At 38.2% G+C, this 21,174-nt stretch overlaps 1 protein-coding gene across 1 annotated transcript in view; it reads left to right on the top strand.

Annotated features, from left to right (window-relative positions):
• Positions 1 to 21,174, top strand: part of Bard1 (BRCA1 associated RING domain 1) — a 71,406-nt gene that overhangs the window by 15,956 nt on the left and 34,276 nt on the right. The window contains exons 4-6 of the mRNA XM_021198732.2: positions 6,289 to 7,217; positions 13,497 to 13,577; positions 14,955 to 15,127. Coding sequence (XP_021054391.1) covers positions 6,289 to 7,217; positions 13,497 to 13,577; positions 14,955 to 15,127 — 1,183 coding nt within the window. The remainder of the gene's footprint in view (positions 1 to 6,288; positions 7,218 to 13,496; positions 13,578 to 14,954; positions 15,128 to 21,174) is intronic.

Raw genomic sequence — 21,174 nt, 5'->3', positions numbered from 1 at the left:
AGTCTATGTCTTTTTATTGGAGAATTGAGTCCATTGATATTAAGAGAAATTAAAGAAAAGTAATTGCTTCCTGTTATTTTTGTTGTTAAAGTTGGGATTCTGTTCTTGCGGCTGTCTTCTTTTAGGTTTGTTGAAGGATTACTTTCTTGGTTTTTCTAGGATGTAGTTTCCATCCTTGTGTTTGTGTTTTCCCTTTATTATCCTTTGATGGGCTGGATTCGTGGAAAGATAGTGTGTGAATTTGGTTTTGTCATGGAATACTTTGGTTTCTCCATCTATGGTGATTGTGAGTTTTGCTGGGTAGAGTAGCCCGGGCTGGCATTTGTGTTCTATTAGTGTTTGTATAACATCTGTCCAGGATCTTCTGGCTTTCAGAGTCCCTGGTGAGAAGTCGAGTAATTCTAATACGCCTGCCTTTATATGTTACTTGACCTTTTTCTCTTACTGCTTTTAATATTCTGTTTTTATTTAGTGAATTTATTGTTCTTATTATTATGTGTCAGGAGGAATTTCTTTTCTGGTCCAGTCTATTTGGAGTTCTGTAGGCTTTTGTATGTTCATGGGCATCTCTTTCTTTAGGTATGGGAAGTTTTCTTCTATAATTTTGTTGAAGATATTTGCTGGCCCTTTAAGTTGAAAATCTTCATTCTCATCTACTCTTATTATCTGTACGTTTGGTCTTCTCAGTGTGTCCTGGATTTCTTGGATGTTTGGGTTAGGATCTTTTTGCATTTTGCATTTTTCTTTGATTGTTGTGGCCACATTCCCTATGGAATCTTCTGTACCTGAGATTCTCTCTTCCATCTCTTGTATTCTGTTGCTGATGCCCACATCTATGGTTCCTGATTTCATTCCTATGGTTTCTATCTCCAGAGTTGTCTCCCTTTGGGTTTTCTTTATTGTTTCTACCTCCGTTTTTAGATCTTGGATGGTTTTGTTCAATTTCATCACCTGTTTGCTTGCGTTTTCCTGTAATTCTTTAAGGGATTTTTGCGTTTCTTCTTAAGGGCTTCTACTTGTTTAATGGTGTTTTCTTGTAATTCTTTAAGGGATTTTTTTGCTCCCTCTTTAAGGCCTTCTATCTCTTTAGTTGTGTTCTGCAGTATTTCTTTAAGTGAGTTATTAATTTCCTTCTTAAAATCTTCTACTAGCTTCATGAGATAAGATTTTAAATCTTAATCTTGCTTTTGTTGTGGTATCCAGGACTCACTTAGGTGGGAGTGCTGGGTTCTGATGATGGCGAGCGGTCTTGGTTTCTGTTAGTAAGATTCTTACGTTTGCCTTTCGCTGTCTGGCATTAGTTGTTTTAGCTGTCTCTGGCTGGAGTTTGTTCCTTCTGTGATTCTGTTAGCCTCTGTCAGCACTCCTGGGAGTCCAACTCTCTCCTGAGTCTCAGTGGTTCGAGTACTCTCTGCATGCCGCCTCTCTTCTGAAGGGAAGGAGTGCAGATGTGTGGAGCTCAGATCTGCTCCCTGGCTGAAGATGAAGGCCTGAAACGGGACCTGTCCCAGAAGCGATATTGCTTCTGCAGTTTGCAGGCTCTCCTGTGCAGACTGATCTCTGAGGGACCTGGGATGCAAGATGGCTCTCTCACCTGCTCCCGTGGTTCATGTATATATTTTATAAAGGACTTACTTTAAAAAGTATTTAAAAAGTCTCAAAGAGTGCACTGATGTCATAACTGACAACTTGGTATTGGGTAAGCACCTGGAAGACGCTTCTCCAGCTCCCAGCATTCCTTAGTGTCCTGCAGGTCTTTATTTAGGGTTGTGGCTCCCGAGCTTTTCCTTCTTTTGCGCTAACATGTCTATTGATGTCATTTGTTAGGGGTCTTGTTTAGGCCACTATGAGACACATACATACATACATACACACACACACACACACACACACACACACACTCACACAGACAAGTATATATGTATATAACTTATATCTGTTTGCGTCTGTTGAGTAACAACAAACAAAAAGCGACCATGAATTTGAAAGAAAGCAGGGTGGGAGGGTAGGTAAGGGGTTGGAGGGAGGAAAGAGAAAGGGGTAAATGATATAATTAGAACTTTAAGGAATAAAAAGTATAATACAATTGTAAAAAGATTATAAAAAAGAAGCATTGAGGGGCTAGAGATGGCTCAGCGGGTTAGGAGCTTTTACTAGTCTGGCAGAGGCCCTGTGTGCTGTTTCCTAGTGCTCAGGTCAGGCACCTCCGTGTCCAGAAGGTCCAACTCCTGGCTTCCCTGGGCACCTGTAGTCATGTGCACAGAAACGTGATAAAATTAAATCCTGAGAAAAGAATAGGCCTGCATTGGGGAGAAAGATGTCATTAGTCCATCTGAATGCTTTTCTTAAGAACAGTGTCTGGTGATGTGTATTTAGTGGTTGAAAAGCTTGTGTATATGATCTAATCAGCCTCTGTCCACCCCACATACGTACTAAGTTGACATAGTGGTTCCTAGTCAAGGTCCTTATGTTAGGGTTAGGGTTAGGGTTAGGGTTAGGGTTAGGGTTAGGGTTAGGCAGTGTCAGAGTTGGGAATGGAGAGGAACCAATGAGTCATGTAATTATTTGTAGAGTATGAACAGTATATCTCTGAAAGTTGCTTTCATTTGATTCTATAGGTATGTCTGATATGTGGGGTCTACTTTTGAGAGTCATAATTTCTTAACTTGACTCTTCTCCAGTTAGTGTCGAATAGTGTGCTGAGGCACTGCAGATGCTGTAACAATGTGACAAACTGGACAGCTCAAGTAAAAGAAGCTGTCTCAGTTCTGCAGGCTTGTCATTTGAGCTGTAGGAGTGTCCTCTCGGAGATCTGTGGCCTGTATTCATGTTCACCGCATGTCCTCAAGTTACATTAGGGCACCCACACCAGTGCAGCCTCATCTTGGATGAGTCTTAATTTAGACTTTAATTAAGATTACATTTGGAGTACCAGGTATTAGTTATGGTTTCAGCGTATGGATTTAAGGAGTAGAAGGAAGTTCACAGTTTAATGCATAAATAATTTGACATTTTTAATAGTGATAGAATGGGAGGAGGCTAGAGTAACTTTGTAAGCTAATTGTCATCTGTTATGGCTCACTAGGCTGTTAGGTACTTTGGGGGTACAAAAAGGAGTAAGACTAGAAATTTACTGTAGTGAGTGGAGGACGTTTGAATCATAGTATAGTTTTGTATTTTTTAGACAGTAGAAAAACTAAATTTCAAGCAAGATTCAGGGTAGGACCTGAGCCCTTTTAGAATATATTCTTACTGTTTTCCTATTTTAAGCATTTCTTTTGGGGGTGGGTGGTTGTTAGGTATTAAATTTGTTAAATTAAGTTGTGTAAACATTTGAAGTGTGGGACTGGAGTTCAGATTCCAGCACCTGCACTGTAGGCCGAGTGTGCTGCACACACCTGTGACTGCAGCTCACTGAGAACTGAGGGTCTCCTCTGTCTGACCTTTCATGCATGCACAGCTGTGAGCACTTACACACTCACTTGCACGCACACATGCATAATCTAAAGGAAGAAAATAAAACTGGCAGTGGGCCTTTGTTACCTTGATAGGAGATCACAGAACTGTTAGAGAAATTTATTGAATATATCTACTCAGATACCTCTGTTTTCCTGGTACAGGTTTTTTGGTTTTTATTTTCTTCTATTTTAAGTTACATCACCATCAGGTTTTCTTCTAAGTCTTCTCAAAACAAGCCAGCTTTGAAGGGTGTTTGGCTTTTCAGTTTTAAGGTTTTTTTCCCCCCTGGAGTAGCTCCCTTTGTTTCTTTATAGTTTCTTTAGTACATGTCATGAGGGCCTGTCTTAGTTTAGTGAGGCCTTCTAAAACCAAATTTAAATAGTGGATGGTGAAATGTTTTATCAGTAGAAAGAACTAGAAATTGGGAACCAGTGAGGGTTGCTCTTCCTTGTAGTAAGAACAGGATCTTACCTTAATTAAGATAAGGGCGTGGGACCGAGTGATTTCCTGCAGCCTGACTAACTCCAAATGATGATGCTCACATGGAAAATGATGAACCAGTTTCTCTATCTTTAAACAAAAATTTGTAGTTCATATTTTATCTTCCAAATGAACCTTGTTACTTGCATTTACTATAAACTCTATAATTACTATAATTAAGGTGAGTAATTAGGAAGAGCTTGTCAGCTCGTGGACATGGTGCATGGTATATTGGAGATGAAGCCAATTTATAGGAAAAGGTGCTAAGATGAGCTTCTAAACATTTCCACATATTTTCCTTGGTTCAGTGTTCTTTACAGAGAAGAGGTTGTCATATCTTTCTGAGGGCCATTTATGGGTAATTTTACCTTATTCTTTATAACAATCTGTTTTCTACTAATAGAGGTAAATTTAAAGTTTCTATTTTTTCCTTGAACCTATCATATTAAACAGCCCTTGCAGGTGCTGGTCACGTTTGTGGATCGTGTAGGTGCTGGTGACACTAAAATAAAGAACCTTGATTATTCTTTCACAGATCACATTTGCATTTCTCTTTTCTAGTTTTAGGAGAGATGCTGATCCTTCTGAAGTGATTACTTAGTGTTTCATATATGTTATGACTTCTTATAATAGATGAAGATGAATACTTGGATAGCCATTAGCTGTTGTTATTTTAAATGGATCTAAATGTATTTTAAGTTATTTTAACTTACAGAATAATTATTCTTCAGGTGTTAATGTCACACAGATGGTATACAGAGGGCCTCCCTGTGATTTACTTATTTTTTTTTTAAATAAGGGGCTAGCTAGTCAGTTTTTCAACTTCTGTTGTGTAACTTACAATAGAGAATAATTTGGAAAGCACAATGTACATCATTATAATCCTTTGATGTAGATTAATGATAGGGAGATCACATTTTCTAATTGCTTCTCTTTTCTATGCTTATTATTAAATTTTGGGAAAAAAACCCTGAACTATGCAGCTCCTTAGTATCACACGTATCTCTGCTCCTTGAATTTCATAGTATATTCTAAAATATTTAAATTCAGAGAATAAGATTTTTTTTTAATGTCATCATTAAGAAATTTGCTATGCAGAGGCAGGACCAATGTTTTTCTTCAAGAAATGAATATGATAATTTATCAAGCTTAGAACCATTCATCCATAAAACAGTTGTAGCTGTTAATAATATGATTTATGTTCTAGCCACTGAATTGTTTTGCTTTTCAGTTTCATCTTAAGATATGCTGCATAAAATCCAGAATTTACAGTTATTGTTTGTGGTTATCCTTGCTTAGTTAGACCAAGTGGTGTGATTAGAATTTCTAGGCAAAGGTGTTAGTGCCCGATAGTCAATAAAATGATGGCGTGCATATAAATTACATAGTTGTTCACTCTTTATTTGCTCTTTTATAAGTTAGGGAACATGCTGCTGATGTTGAAATTTGTTTTTTTTTTTTTTTTTTTTTTTTTTTTTTTTTTTTAGATTTGAGTTTTTTTTTTGATTGTCTGTTTTATTTCTGTGTAATTTTCTTTAGCTGCCCAGCTCTACTTTTTATTATAAACATGGAGAAATCAAGATTTGACTTGCTTTTCATTGAAAATGTCATCATCTGCATTTAAAATAATAAATTAAAACCAAATACAACTTTTCACAGACGACTTGAGGATTAACCTTTAAGTCTTTGTAATCTTGAGGCCTTCTTAAGAAGCAATCCCTGGTAACATTTCATTTTGACCTTTCTCTAGACTCGAGATTGTATCACAAGTGGCTTGGTTTTAAAATCTACATATCACTGTAGAGGAAAGGCCTTGTTGAATTTAGATGTCTAGTCTCTTTGTGAATGGACATCTCATTCTTACGATTTTCAAGATCCTATCTCAGTAACACTATAGACCACGGGTTTCTTAACTCCACTTCAATGGCTTTGGGAATCTGCCCTCATTCAGTTACATAGCTATACTTGTAGCTGGCCTTATTTGTTTACTGTCTTCAGTGCACTCACTGTGGCCCCATGTCACCAGGAAGAAGTGGCTTCTTTACAGTATAGTCCAAGTGCTGTTATGGTTAGGCAAGGTCATGTGTTACATTCCTGCAGGGTTGGAAACTACTTACTTATTTTCCATTTCCTCTTTTTCCTTAGGGTGCTTTTTATCTGGTGGCTGTGTTTGTAAGATGGGAGGTGAATGAAGACAAAGGAAGCAATTCTAGGCATTTAGGAATTGGTGGTCGAGCAGTAGAGGAATAAAACGTAACAGTCCTTAGAGAACAGAAAGTCGAGTTCATCGGTAGCTCAAGGTGGAGAAATTAATCCTCATAGCATGTTTCTTTTCCTTTTTTCTATCAGATTCAAAAGACGACACATCTAGGGCAAGTTTATTTGGTGATAAAGAAAGGAAGAATTCAATAAAAATGTGGTTTAGTCCTCGAAGTAAGAAGGTTAGATATGTTGTGAATAAAGTGTCAGTACAAACGCAGCCTCAAAGGGCAAAGGATGACAAAGCCCAGGAAGCCTCAGCGTATGAGTTTGTTTCCACAACTCCCCCTGTAGCTGTTTCTAAGAGTGCTAAGACAGCTTCTAGAACATCTGCAAAAAAGCATCCGAAGAAATCCGTAGCTAAGATCAACCAGGAGGGGAATTTAAGGCCAGAAACAAAGGATACTAGATTTGATTCCAAAGAGGAGCTGAAGGAAGAGACGGTTGTCTCCTGTAACCAGATACCAGTTATGGAGAGACCGTGGGTAAATGGAGAAATAGACTTATTAGCAAGTGGTTCTGTTGTCGAATCTGAATGTTCTGGAAGTTTGACTGAAGTCTCTTTACCATTGGCTGAGCATATAGTGTCTCCAGACACTGTGAGCAAGAGTGAAGAGACTCCAGAGAAGAAGGTCTGTGTAAAAGATCTTCGTTCTGGAGGGAGTAATGGAAATCGTAAAGGCTGCCACAACCCGACCACTTCTAAGAGTTGTGGGAGCAACATTCCGAGCACCAGCAGAGACATCGGTGAGCCAACATTGCTTTCGGAAAACGTAGTGTTGGTTGACTGCTCTTCACTGCCTTCAGGCCAGCTTCAGGTTGATGTCACACTAAGGAGAAAGAGTAACACATCAGATGACCCCCTTAGCCTTTCACCAGGCTCACCCCCACCTCTGCTGAATGATTCAACTCACAGACAAATGATGTCAAGCCCCTCCACAGTGAAGCTGTCTTCTGGTATTCCAACTAGGAAAAGAAATCACAGAGGAGAGACTTTACTTCATATTGCTTCTATTAAGGTAGGCCGCCTACTCTGAACTAACTCTTGGAAAGAGACCAGATTTGTTGGCTCTTACTGTAACAAATACCTGAGATGATAAGAGTACAAACTTCGTTTATCTCACAGAATTGGAAATTTCAGTTCGTGTTCAATAGGTTCTGTTGCTTTGAGCTTGTCATCATAGATGCGTGTTATGGAACAAGGCTATGTGTGCCCCCTCGCCCCACTGATGAGAAGAAAGAGGGGATGAGGAAGGGGTGGGATCCCATTCCCTCTTCATGCATGTCCAGTGACGTGAAAACCTTAATGTAGAAGATGGGAGGTGAGAGAGAGGCTGTGGTAATGGAACCATGCTCCCATCTAGGCATCCTCTACTCCAAATATTTGGAGTTAATTCTGGTTATGCTTCAATTGATTTCTGTTAAGCCTGACTTAGAAAATTTATAGTTTTGGTCATTCTTGTCATATGTATAAAATACATATATGCACACATAAGCTATTGTAATGTGGTTAATGCTTCCTAGACTTACCTAGTTAATAATTATTATGCTCCATTCAGTTTTCTATTAGTAAGATTGTATGTCTCTCCTTCTGGGAATTTTCAGACCACAGATCAAGCATTCCCTTACTTTGGTAGAGAATGTTATTCCAACTATAAGAAAAATTTACTTTTATTAATGAGGCTCTCAAGAGCCTAGCATCTAGGCCAGTGCTTAATAAACTCTTAGGGAGGTTGCTAAAGAAAATGTTCTTGACTTTACAAACTATATAGTATGTGTCATATATTACACTAGAGCAGAAATAGCCATAGACAACAAGTAAACCAATTGAAATGACTTGCGAATTCAGGTGGCTCCCACACAAACTGTAGATTATATTCTGTTGTCCTAGGCATGGAAAGAAGCCAAAGTAAAACAGGTAGAAAAACTGTGGCATGATGGTGTCCTGGTGACTTTTCTCTGTGTAAGTTTTTCTCAGTTGGCTGTCTACTTGAAAAGTCTTGCCCAAAGTAAAGTTGTTTTGTTTTCTTGAACCTAATGATCTGATATTGTTATTGTTATTAATTGACTTACTCTTATTTGCTACATTTAAATATGCACTGATTTATATTGTTTTTTTAAACCATTAATTAACAATCATGTTTTCTTAAAGTTTTATTGTGAGCCGAATATGTTGTCCCACCTGTTTGATTTTTGTTTGTTTTTACAATTCTGGGAAAAACATAGGGCCTTACTTGGGCACTCTACCAAATAGCTGGGCTTTCAGCTTGTGTTTGAACGTGATAGATAGGATTTGGGAAGAAAACATAGCAGTTGGTTTATCATCATTATTACTTTTTTAGAATTAGTTTTCATTTAATTCTCACCTTAACTTTTTCATATATAGCAAGAATGAATTATTTAGATATATGAGGAAGCCAAACACTATAATTCTGTAGTCTTATTTTAGCTGTGTGTCCACCTACTTCAGAAAAAATTTGCATGGGCCTTAATATTACAGCTACCATAAAATGGAGCAAGGATCAGAGACTGGCGTTCCTTGGCACAATGAATTCAGAATTGGTGACCTTTAAGGCAGCCAAACCAACAAAGGGGAAGCAGTGGGTTGATGCAGGTCAGAAGTAAGGCCTCCCCAGGCTGCTGCCGTTTTGTTGCACATAGGTGGATTTGCAGCTGCCACGGTCCATGGTACTTGTGATGGTTAATCTTGATTGTCACCCTTGAGCACACTTCCACTTCCCTGTCTTAGACTGGCTCCACACCCAGTCTGCAGCTCTCCTTGCCAGATACTGCTACACCTTTTACATCTTGGGGTCACCAATTCAATCCAGGCTTCTTGCAATGACTTCCCTAGGATTGCATGCAGGGTCTCCCACATGCCTAGCTTCAAAGGCTCTTCTTAATGGAGGAGGAAGATTCCATAACTCCTGACTCCTTGAGCCACAACCTTATGGCTGATGCTGTCAAGTTGTGCTACCTGAAATTTACCCTCTTAATGACTTCCATTTACATAAACTTTGTCTTGATAGTTTCTAGGCTGAGGAAATCCCTCAGGTTTATTCCTTCACAGGTTGCAGGGTTAAGGTTGATGTGGATGGTGTCTCATCCTTAGATCACCACTCCCTTTATTCCATTGAATATCAAGCCTTTCACACTTTAACCCTTGTTGGGCACCAGAGATGGCTCCAGGTTACATTTCCTGGCACTGTTTTCTCCTCAAACTGTGAGATTTATACTTGTCTTTGCTTCACTTGCTCCTTTTTATTGTAGCTCTGTATAATAGTGATCACTAATAACCACACAAGGAGTCAGTACAAGGCTATCCGGAAATCTCCGCTTGTGCCATTAATCCAAAACTCTTCATTTTATCCCATTTGCAGTTTTTTTTTTTAGGACAAGATCAGAAAGCAGCCATATTCTTTGCCAGTATATCACAACAATGTGGCAAGCCAACACTAGTCTTTTCTTCTGAAACCTTTCAAGCTGGGCCCCCACATTTCATATCACTGTCTGCACGGACATCCATGCTCCTGCTAAGATGGTCTATTAATCATTGTTAAAGCAGTCACTGATTTTCTACTCCAAAGTCTTCCATATTCCGCCAAACAACAACATGGTTAGGTCTGTCACAGCAATATCCCAGTCCCTGGTAGAACCTTCTGATTTAGAGACACCTTCGGTATTAACAAAGCGTACCTCTGTGTGTCTGTGAGACAGATAAGAAGGTTTCTGACCTAAAGAATGGTCAGTCCATTGGATAATTATTCAGTCTTTAGAGGAAGTGGCTCATTGACAGTGTATACTTACAGGTATAACTTACACTAGCCTTTTTTCTGTTATTTCTACTCCTCTCTGCCTCCTAGTTGCCATGATATGAATTACTCTATGCTACCTCTGAGCCACAATGGACCAAAGCCCCAAGGGCAAAATAAACCTTTCTTCCTATAAGTTATTTCTATAAGGTATTTGGTTATAGTGCTGTAGAAGTAAGTAACGTAGAAGTGATTGATTTTTCTTTCAGGAAGTAGGTTTTCTGAGAAATGTAAGAGACTGGCATTCCATGTTGTTATGCAGACATAATAGATGCTACTATGTCATCTTGAAGGCAAAGTGCTGAGAATCTAATGAATTATAATTCTGAGTAGATAGACAGTCACTGAGAGGCTCTGCTCCAGAGGATACTTCAGTCAGTTCTGCTAAATTGTATGTGAAGTCATGGTATTTTGTTTCCTTCATGCTAGCGTCATGAGAAAGTAAAAGAAAGACACATAAGCAAACAGGGATCTGTGATATGTTCAAGATTTTATTTCTGGAACATCACATGGAGTCAGCATCTAACTCCTTCAGTTGGTTCCCCACCTCTGCTCTTGTGATACTAGTAACTTTTTTGTAGCATTGTATTTATTTATGAAATTATTTTCTTCTGTAAATTCTAAGAAGCCAGAGAACTGTTTACCATATTGCAAAACTCCATTCGTAAAGGTCATTTTGTTTTCTCTTTTAAAAATGACATCTGTCTTAGTTAGGGTTTCATTGCTGTGAAGAAACGCTATGACCACAACTCTTATAAAGGAAAACATTTAATAGGGGCTAGCTTACAGTTTCAGAGCTTGAGTGCATTATTATGGCGGGAAGCATGGGCAGTGTGCAGGCAGATGTGGTGCTGGAGAAGGAGCTGAGAGTTCAATATCTTGATCCACAAACAGCAGAACTGTGTCACTCTGAGCCTAGCCTAAGCAAAGGAGACCTCCCAGCCCACCCCACAGTGACACACTCCATCCAACGAGGTCACGCCTGCTGGTATTGGCACTCCCTATGGGCCAAGCATTCAAACACGTGAGTCTATGGGGGCTATACCTATTCAGACTCACAACATCTAATTGGTCAGCCAGTGTTAATGGAAAACCTAGCTATGATGATTAAGTAAATTTTATTGTACTTAATTGTAATGTCTTGTTGTTTTTATAAAGATTTTTTTTTTAGTGTTTTAGGAGCATGTATTCTAATAGAGCAAAGGAAATTTGTTTGTATGCTTTTAGAAGCTTACTGTATGTTCTGGAATATGCAAATAATCACAATACGTGAGGCCATATGAAGAGTCTTTCTTTTTACTACAAAGTCGCAGATATACAAACCCACTTGGGCACGCACTCCTTTATTTTGGGGCCTTTAAAGTATTACTTGAAAATACCAAAAGCATTTACAATTTGTTATAAGTCTTCATAAATACTTTCTTCAGATGATTTTTTTCTCAGGGCTTTAAGGAAATCTCAATTATTCTTTTAAGTTGTAAGGAATGAGAGAGTTCTCCTACTAAAAAAATAATTCTCCTAGAGAAGAAAGTAATTTAAAGCAACAAGAAGCAGAAGTTAATTTATTTCCTGGAAACTTTATATCAGTGCAAACTCATCCAGTTACTGTGGACACCTCCTAATTATCATAATTTTATTTATGTGCATGACATTACATTCACATGAAGTAGAAAGATGAAAATAAGACAAACTTTTTAGTATTAGGGAGAAGAGCTTGGGTCTAAAGAGCTAGCAGTTTGCTAATCAGCTGTATGTTTTAGGGGTAGACTGTTAATAGAGCCCTACCTTTGATGGTAGTCAGAAGTGACATGAAAGCCAAGCAGGGAGCCTAGGAAACAGACTCAGTCTGTTTATGTCTCTGCAGTTGCCACTTGGTTGGTTCCTGTTGACAACTCATGAGTGACTTCTGCTGTCTTTAATCCTCAAAGAGCTGGTTTTATTTTGCTTGCCATTACTGATAACAATTTTAGGAGAATTTTACAAACTTCATCCCCTTTTTCTTCCTCTCTGCCTCTGAAACCCTTAGCTCCCCCTTCACTTTTCCTTGTGCAATCACAGGCCTCCTGCTGCACTAATATTTTAATGTAATTGGACAGGGAAAATCCTGTCACACTTTCCCTAACGCTTTAAGTTGCTTTTTAAAAAGGAGGTGATATGTTTTATAGCTAGAGTTTTTTTTTGTTTGTTTGTTTTGTTTTTTGTTTTTTTTGGCTTTAAGGGCTGACCAATACTTTAGCATGTAATCAATTATTGTAGATATATGCCAGATCCTTCCACCCACATTGGCAGGGAATGCATGTGATACAGAGGGTACAGTATTTTTTAGTTTGGAAATTGTGATTCTGGAAAAAAGAATAGAAACTAGAAGGTGGTGGAGGACATGCTTTTAGTAGCATGCACAGAATTTTGAGAAGAGAGATTATGCAAGCCCAATCCCAGTCTTATTTCCTTTGCCAAGGCTCACTTTGTAAAAGGGTAGCAACAGAGGGAATTTTGCATCTTCCTTCAATTCACCCACCTACATTAGGGTTTTCTTAGATAAAGACATAGAAGACACAGAAGGCTCAGAATCGGAAGGAGACTTAATTTTCATGTCATTTAATAATTGAAAGTGTCTTAACTTGAAGGAAGAATGAATACTGTCTCAGGTCCTTTACGTCATCTTAACTTACTTATTTTCAATATCTTGTTCATCTCCTTTGAAAACAGGCTTATACTACAATAAAGTGACTGCAGTTCTTTTCCTTCTGCCCTCCCTGTATCTGAGCCACTGTTGAAAAGTTACTACATGAGCCTCTAGAAAGATGAAAACCTATTCAGCTAGTGAGAAGGACATGGATTTAATGGAAGCTGTATTTCCTACCGTTCAGTTAGCTGATAATGGGTAATGGTTTCAGTTTCAAAGCAGAGGATAAAATTAAATGCTGATTTTGGGTGTTGTTTGACTATTTCTCTCAATCCCTTTCCTGGCATTTTAAACCGCAACTGCTTCTGCCATGAAGATACCTTTGGTGCAAATAAAGTGAATATAAACTAAATTAGTGACTTAGGGTAAATAGAGTAATGGCCAATAAAACAGTAAGTACTTTTTGGCAGTTTTAACATTGGTTTTATTGGCTAATTTGTTGGCTGTAAACAGCTTTGTTTATTTTAATGCTCAGAAATATTTTGATATATGTTCATAATGGTATTTTTGCAAATGAAATGATGACTTGAAGTTTAAGATAGGCTTTGGCTTCATTTTGTATCTTGAACTGCATTTCCAATATGGACTGCTAGAAATATTCAAGTACAGACCAAGCGACTTGGCATCTCAGGACTTTAGAGACATATTTCCTGGCTCATGGGCAGTAGTCAGCGTGTAAAGGAAAAGAAAGTTTTGACTTAAAGAAGACAGAGTCTTTATAATAGGCCCCAGTAGCCTCATTTCATTCATGATATATTTTAATATTCTTTAATTTTTTTTTTTTTTTGTTATTCTACCAGGGTGATATACCTTCTGTTGAATACCTCTTGCAGAATGGAAACGACCCAAATGTTAAGGACCATGCTGGATGGACACCGTTGGTAGTTTTCCTTTGTATATTTTTGCAGTCTTGTGGATCTCTTTGTTTTGCTCATTCTTCTTATGCTTATGGTTCTAGTTTATGGCTTGTGGTTGTTCATATATCATGCTCTGCCACCTACACTCTTTTTAGTCTGAAGAATTTATGCTTTGACCAAGTATGAAAAGAAAGTTATTTTTCATCTAGCTTTTCAGTTGTGACAGGAAAGTAATTGGTTACCTTTTGAGTACTTTTAGATATAGGAGTCCAGCTTCACTGCATCGTTGGAAGTCAGCTCATGTGTGGAGGTAACTGCTATGGTGGACATGGGGCTGTGCTGTGCAGCATTGCGTGCTACTAGAACCAGATAGATTTGGTTTCCTGGGTCAGCACAGTCAGAAAGATAGGATTATGCTTAACAGGGATTACTTGGATCTTGTCTTACACTCTATCTGTTTGCAGAAGCAGGAGTAGAAGGCTTTGTCCTAAACATTTAAAAAAGTCTGTTTATTATTGCTAGCATTGATTACAATGTGAAGAATATTCTGGAAAAAGAATGGGAAACATACTTGGAAACAGTTTTAACATGTGTTAATGAAGACCGTAAGCACTGGGTTAGAATGCAGCCCAGAAGTGTGTGCAAAGGGAGGCCTTTATCTTGTAGACTAGAATTTCAGCATAGAAATGAGACTACTTAGGCCAGGTACAAAAATGGCTTAAAGGTATAATATATAAATATGTTAAAATAAATACGTAGAATATATAAACTGACTTCTTGCCAAGTTCTTAAGCCAAGAGGGCTTAATCTGGATTTGTTCATTGTATTCCACAGGCTAGCTAATATGGTAAAGGAACATTAGTTGTCACACTTAGTCATGTTTCTTCTCTTGACACTGACACCAAATTCCCAGTAGTGTCTGTCCGCAAAGAGATTTACATGTCTTGTAAACCTTCCTGGGATGTCACTCTGCTGGGTGATTAGGTGCAAATATTGGTGTGCAGTTTTGTGTATGGACAAAGCACTTAGTTCTCTTGAGCCTTGGAGAGTTCCCGATCTCTGTTTGATCTGATAGTTACACATTAAGAGGTTTTTTTTTTTTTTTTTTTTTTTTTTGTAATGTGTAGAAGAACATAGGAGCTGTAGTTGCTCTAAAGCACAGTTTTTCAAGAAAAGCATGTGATCCAAGGCTTGTCCTTTCCCACCAGGTTCATGGATTTTCACTACTGCATATTTTACCATAAAAACTATGATAAGTGTCTGTCAACAGCCAGAAAATAGTTGTATAAGAATAGGTTGACTGACTTGAGGTTCCCACCAATTTCTCTAATATATATTTATTAACACACTGTTTTCCCATCTTCTTCCCACTTCCCCTATTTGAAACTTTGTTTGGATTAGCATGAAGCTTGCAGTCATGGACACCTGAAGATAGTGGAATTACTGCTCCAGCATAATGCCCTGGTGAACACCACTGGCTATCAGAATGACTCGCCACTCCACGACGCTGTCAAGAGTGGCCACATCGATATAGTCAAGGTGTTACTGTCCCACGGTGCTTCCAGGAATGCTGTGTAAGTATCTAATTTTCAAAATGAATTTGTGTTCCTGAATGGAGGTGTGTACCGAAGCAGTAACTACCCACGTTGGCATTTTGGTCTCTTGTCTTCCACAGCTAAACTTAGATGTGCTGATCAGGGTGTCTGTGAATCCACACTCGTACTCTCTCTTCCTCAAAACTCACAAACTTCAGGGAGATTTAGTCTCTTCAGAAACAATTTCAAACACATCTACAAACCTTGGCTTTATAGACAAATTCACTTAGTGTTTATATCCTGTAGATTGAGTCATATGTAATGAAAATTAGATATTTAATTTTTTGATACTTAATAGAAATCTGATATTTAATTTTTTTGTGTTACTTAATACTTTATAGACTCATTTTTAAATATTCTATTATCCCTTTCTGCATATTAGTCCAGCAAAAGTTAAAGTGTAGAAGAATTCAGATATTGGGTGTGCAGTTGAATTATCTCCCAGATTTTTCACATTATTCAAATGAGTCTATGAGCAAATTGTTTTGCAGTGTCAGGGCACAGAGAAGCATTAGCGAATGCTGGCGGCTGCATCTTCAGATTACTATTGTCAAGAGGATCGCAAACAAATGCCATATGCAGATTTTATATCTTTAATCTGTAACTTGGCTCCTGTCTTCTTATATGTTATTTTACTCTTTTCAGTTAATTAGGCAGTTGAAATGAAAATGCAAGAATTGCTTCGTTGTGCCCTCATTGCTTTTGTAGGCTTCAGAAGAGCACAACAAAAGCCTTACCCTTGGTAGAGAGATAAGAAAAAACTACAACATGCAGATCTTCTGACTTGTAATTTTAATAGGTAGCCACTTAACAAAATTGAAAAACAATTTACCAATGAAGAATGTACCATACCCTAGTACATTTAGCTTCAGCAAACTTACCAGCCCTTCTTTATTTCCCAGCACAAGTTATAAGGTAATTGGGTCAAACTCTGGGAAAGATTATGTATGTATATATGTATGTATATTCTCACCTCTTGTGTGTGTGCGCACGTACGTGTGTGTGCACATGGTTTTTTTCTGTCTCTGTATTTGTATATAGGAATCTCATAGAGGTAATATATAACTATGTGCAGACCTTATAGATATGACCCTCCTGGGGGTGTAGTAAGCCATTTGATAAAGCAACTGGTTGCTTGGGTCAGGTGAAACAGAGTACTTTCCATCCTAGGGTTCTTAAATCAGCCGTGACTACTTTAATGAATGGAGCATTGGTCATGTTAGGGAACCCAGCTTTTATTTGTGACTCCATTATTGACTTTATCGCCGCAGGCAGGTTAATTTCTGTGTTTTGGTGTCCTCACCTATAAAACATGGTGCTGCCTGCTGCTTTTCTATTTCTTCAGAGCATAGTGAGGATTAATGAGCCAAAACACAGAGCCTGTCTTGTGGTTTGTACACCATGATTCTTCACTGCACTGTGAGGACTCGTTGATATACAAGGAGTGGGCACGAGGCAGGGATGAAGTCTGCCTTCATCGGTACTTTCTCAGAGATCAGGTGCTGTTTGGTCATGAATAGCCTGACCTAGCACAGTCACACAACTAGGTGTAGTTAAACACTGTCTGGTGGATCTTTCTGCATTAAAGGAAATGTTTGTGTCACAGTCTGGTATTCAGGGGCCAGTAGCTATCTATATCTGTGAAGCACTTGGAAATCACTACTCAGAAATAAAGTCTTTAAAGGTACTTAATTTTTACTAATTTAAATAGCCACATGTGTCTGTTAACTCCTGTGTTGGGTCAAGTGGTTGGTACAGATAGGGCAGGTGGGGAGGAGGATTTATTTGGTAAGAAAAATTGAGACTGATGTTGGATAAAGGATAATCGGATAGATGGAAGTGTCAATTTAATATGGTGTGATTGCTGTCAATAAACATTTATTCTTCCTTTTGCAGCCTCTTGGTTATCATAAAATACTCTCCTCTTGTAGTGTTTGTGAGAGTTTGTGTTGTGTATGAGCTGTTGTTCACTTGATTATCACTGTCATGTTTGTTTCCTTTTCAAATTCTTTTTCTTTAATTCATCCCCCATACTGGGTTTGTCTTGAATTAAACTTTGTAGTCATGATAAACACTATACAAATCTGACCAAAAATTAATTAATTAATTAATTAGTTAGTTAATTTATTTGAAATAGGGTTTCTCTTTGTAGCCCTGGCTGTTCTGTTCTGAAACTTGCTCGGTAGACCAGGCTGACCTCGAGCTTAGAGATTCACCTGCCTTTGCCTCTTGAGTGCTGGGATTAAAGGGATTTGTCACCATCACCCAGCTAGCTCCCTTTCTTAATTTTTATGTCCTTAAAACAAAAGGCCACTCTGCCTTCTGCCCTTTGTGTGTGCTTTCATTTTGTCTGGAATATTCATTTCTGATTGCCAGTAGCTTATCCTTTGATACCATCTTAGATTTAATTTCATTTGTATTGTCTTTGTTAATTTCAGATGTCTATATATGGTGCCTTTTTTGTCAGTAAAGTTTAGGTTACCGTATATTTTCTTTTTGTCTTCCCATTCCATTATTTGCTTTATGGACCAGGTAGGGATCATGCCAGCTCTCCCAGTCTCTCTCAGTTACCTCACATAATCAGTACTCATGTTTATGTGTAGAGAGTCAGTGTTCAGTGAACAAAGAAATGCTTCTTCATCTTTCAGTAAATATTTGGGTGAGATTAAAATTTTGTCACATTTTAAAAATACCCTTTTAGTATTTTGATTGAAAATGAGTAGAATCACCCATTGCAGTAAGTTGGCAAAGTTTACCTTTTACTTAGCATTTCCCCCATTTCTTTAAGCATTCTGCTGTGTGTCTCTTAGGAAGTTTTTAATCTGTTTTGCATGTGTGTATGGACAGATGTGTCTAAGAACCAAGGCTGTTTTCAGTATTTGGTTTGCTGGATCCCCTAATGAATTAATGATTTATTTTACTTATTTATATGAGTACACTGTTGCTGTCTTCACACACACCAGAAGAGGGCATCGGTTCCCATTACAGATGGCTGTAAGCCACCATGTGGTTGCTGGGATTTGAACTCAGGACCTCTGGAAGATCAGTCAGTGTTCTTAACCACTGAGCCATCTCTCCAGCCCTAGATGATTTGTTAATAGACATAATTCTCTCCCTCTCTGTCTCTCTCCCTCTCTCCCTTCCTTTCTCCTTTCCTCTCTTTTGTGTGAGTGTGATTACTCTTCTGGACACCCTCTGTTACTTCCCTTCCTTAGTGTCCCAGAGTTTATCGAGGACCAATGGCTATCTCTGGTGATGGTTTTGGAACTATTCATTAGAGTATGATAGGCTCACCAGTGGGTGCACAACTGAATAGGATGCTTTCCTCTTCCCAGAATCCATTAGCTGCCAGTAGTTCAGTGTAAGTGGTGCGGGTGGCTTTGTGAGTCTCTTCTTCATCCTAGCTGACTTTTGTGCTGGCCCAACTTGTGTATGTCCAGTGCGGATGAGCGAGTTTATGTTTGCCATGGTCACGTTATGCTTAGAAGATAGCATTTTTGTAGCTCTTGTCCCTATCTTCAGATTCCCATATTCTTGCCACCCCTTCTGTGCCAGTGTTAGGAAAAGGGATACATGTCTGCAGCACTCAGCCATTCTTTATTCTCAGTATCATGTATGGCCAGGACTCTATTGTCTTTTTTTTTTTTTTTTTTTCTTTCTTAAAAGCAAAACTATATTTTGTTTTATTAAATGATTTTCATCTTTATGAGATGATTGCACACTTTGTTGTTCTTGTGACACTTTTATTCATTTCAAAACATCCTTGTGTTCTGGGATAAACTTGATTGATACTGTAATATATCTTTTTTTTATTCTTTTGAAGCAAAGTCTTGCTTATTGTCCAGACTAGTCTGTTGAACTCCTGGGCTCAAATCACCTCCTGCTTGAGCCTTAGTAACTGGGTAGTAACTGCTGAGTCAATGACTCATCAATATAAGTAGTTATTGAGGATTTATGAAAGCTCAGATGTTGAAGAAAGGATAGAACATCTAATATTGCAAAGCAAATGAGTTTATAGGCATCATATTGCATGTGGATAGAAGGAGATCTTGAAATGATCTATCTAAGGCAAGGCATGCTAGGGATTAGTGATATCAAGTGTAAATGTGTATCATTGATTCTTTATTTACTAATGTCATCAGTAGAGTCTTCCTAATCCTATTTTTTCTCATAGAAGCTAAGCTCTTCAACTGCATTTTTCTATTGTTTTGACCCTAAGTATTTATACTTGCAGAGGGTAGGAAGTAACATGTCTGCCTACTTGAGAGTTACATTTTGGTTTGAGTTAGCTTCATTTTCTTGTATCTCATTGTTGAAGTCACATTTTGCTGGAGTCTTTTATAGTGTGTGTTGAACTTGTACTGTGTAAACTTCATAATACTTCACATTTGTTCTGATTTTCATTTATCTCTGTATTTAATTGTGGGTAATTTATCTTCTGTGATCTAAGAATTCATTGTCCAAGAGGAAAACTAATTTTATTTTAATCTTGGCTAATGAGAAAGACTATGTATCTTTTATAGTACGTGTTATCCAGTGAGTTTTGCACTGACAGCTGTCCAAGCTGCATTTGCCGCTTGTGTTTCTCCGTGCCTTCCTACAACCCCATGCAAACCTTCAACTGAGATTGATGCTGTCACCTTAGAACTGTTTGGAGTGTGTTGGAAACTTGACACGCTATCCCTCCTCCCCAAATATGGAACTGGTGATTGGTTTCCTGTTAAGAGCTTTCCCTTGGATGGACATTGAATTCTCAAGTAGAAAAATACTATATGGACGGTTGGACCTATTAATTGTTTTCTTGCCCTAGTAAATTTTTAAAAAAAGAAATCATGTACAGCAAAGATAACTCTTTTGTAGCCTTAAAGAAGCATGTTGCTCCTTTGAAAGATTGCTTTTGCCTGCTCAGAGTAAGCAAAGTACTGTAAAAAATGAAGCCTTTGTGATTGCAGTTTTGTAGTTGTTCAAAAAGGATCCTGTTCATCCATTATCATGACATTTGGTTATGTCTTGTGAGTTTAGTTCTAGTAAAAATGCCTAGTTTATGTTTTTGAATGTTGAGAGATCTACATATGCAAACAAAAATTTTGTTTTTGCTTCTCTCCTTACTTTATCTTGTTGTTACAGCTGATTCAGGACACAGCTCTAGGTAGGTCACTCCTGTATGGGAAAGGACATGAAAGGAGTTTATTGTCTGAACACTGTCTTCTGGGTAGAGCGAAACTGTAAACACCTCAGTTTAACCCTTCAATAAGTGAAGTGCACCTTTTTAATCTGTCTTGATATGAAGAAATCATGGCTAAGAAGCATTTTCAGCCTCTGTCTTATACTCTTTATGTTTAGATTGTACCATATAGGGAAATGAAGATTCTTACTTTAATATTTAAAAAAAAAATCACACTTCAATGTATTTTCCATTATTAAGCATCCAAACGATTATTATAAAACGTGTGTGAAGTGTATCATCAAACGGGGGAAATTATAATATGATTTGCACTCCAGGTATAACCTATCATGTTTTCTTACTTGTTTTTTCTGTCTCCCAATGGTGCAAATCTAGCAGTATTAGCAGTCACTGAGCTAGTACTATTTGCTGGGCACTGTCGTCTGAACTTATGATATATTAATTCATTTGATCTTTTTAGTAGTCATAGAAAATTAAGTTCTAAACCCCCCCCCCCTTTACAGATAAGGACATGGACGCAAGAGATTGAAGTAGTTTGTGTGAAAGGTCACACAACTGATCCTAGCATTGGAACTTGAATTTGGGCAGTGTTCCTCTGGAACCTGGTTCTTAGCTCTCATGTACTACCATGCTACCCCTCCTTCTGAAGCCTGTTCAGGGTCTTGCTGCTGCAGAGAAACATCCACCTTTCATACCATTCCTTTGTTCTTTCAAAAGCAGGCACACATAGCTCTCGCCTCCCACACCTTTGTTTCCTGAGGCACATGTGTGTTCCTCCTCTCCCCACTCCTTTTCTTCATCGGTTTCCTCCCCCCCCCCTTTTCAGTTTTGAGGATTCCCT

This window comes from Mus pahari, chromosome 5 (assembly GCF_900095145.1).
Source record: "Mus pahari chromosome 5, PAHARI_EIJ_v1.1, whole genome shotgun sequence".
Taxonomy (NCBI): Eukaryota; Metazoa; Chordata; class Mammalia; order Rodentia; family Muridae; genus Mus; species Mus pahari.
Note: the sequence above shows the minus strand (reverse complement) of the source record. Positions and strands in the feature narration are given on the sequence as shown.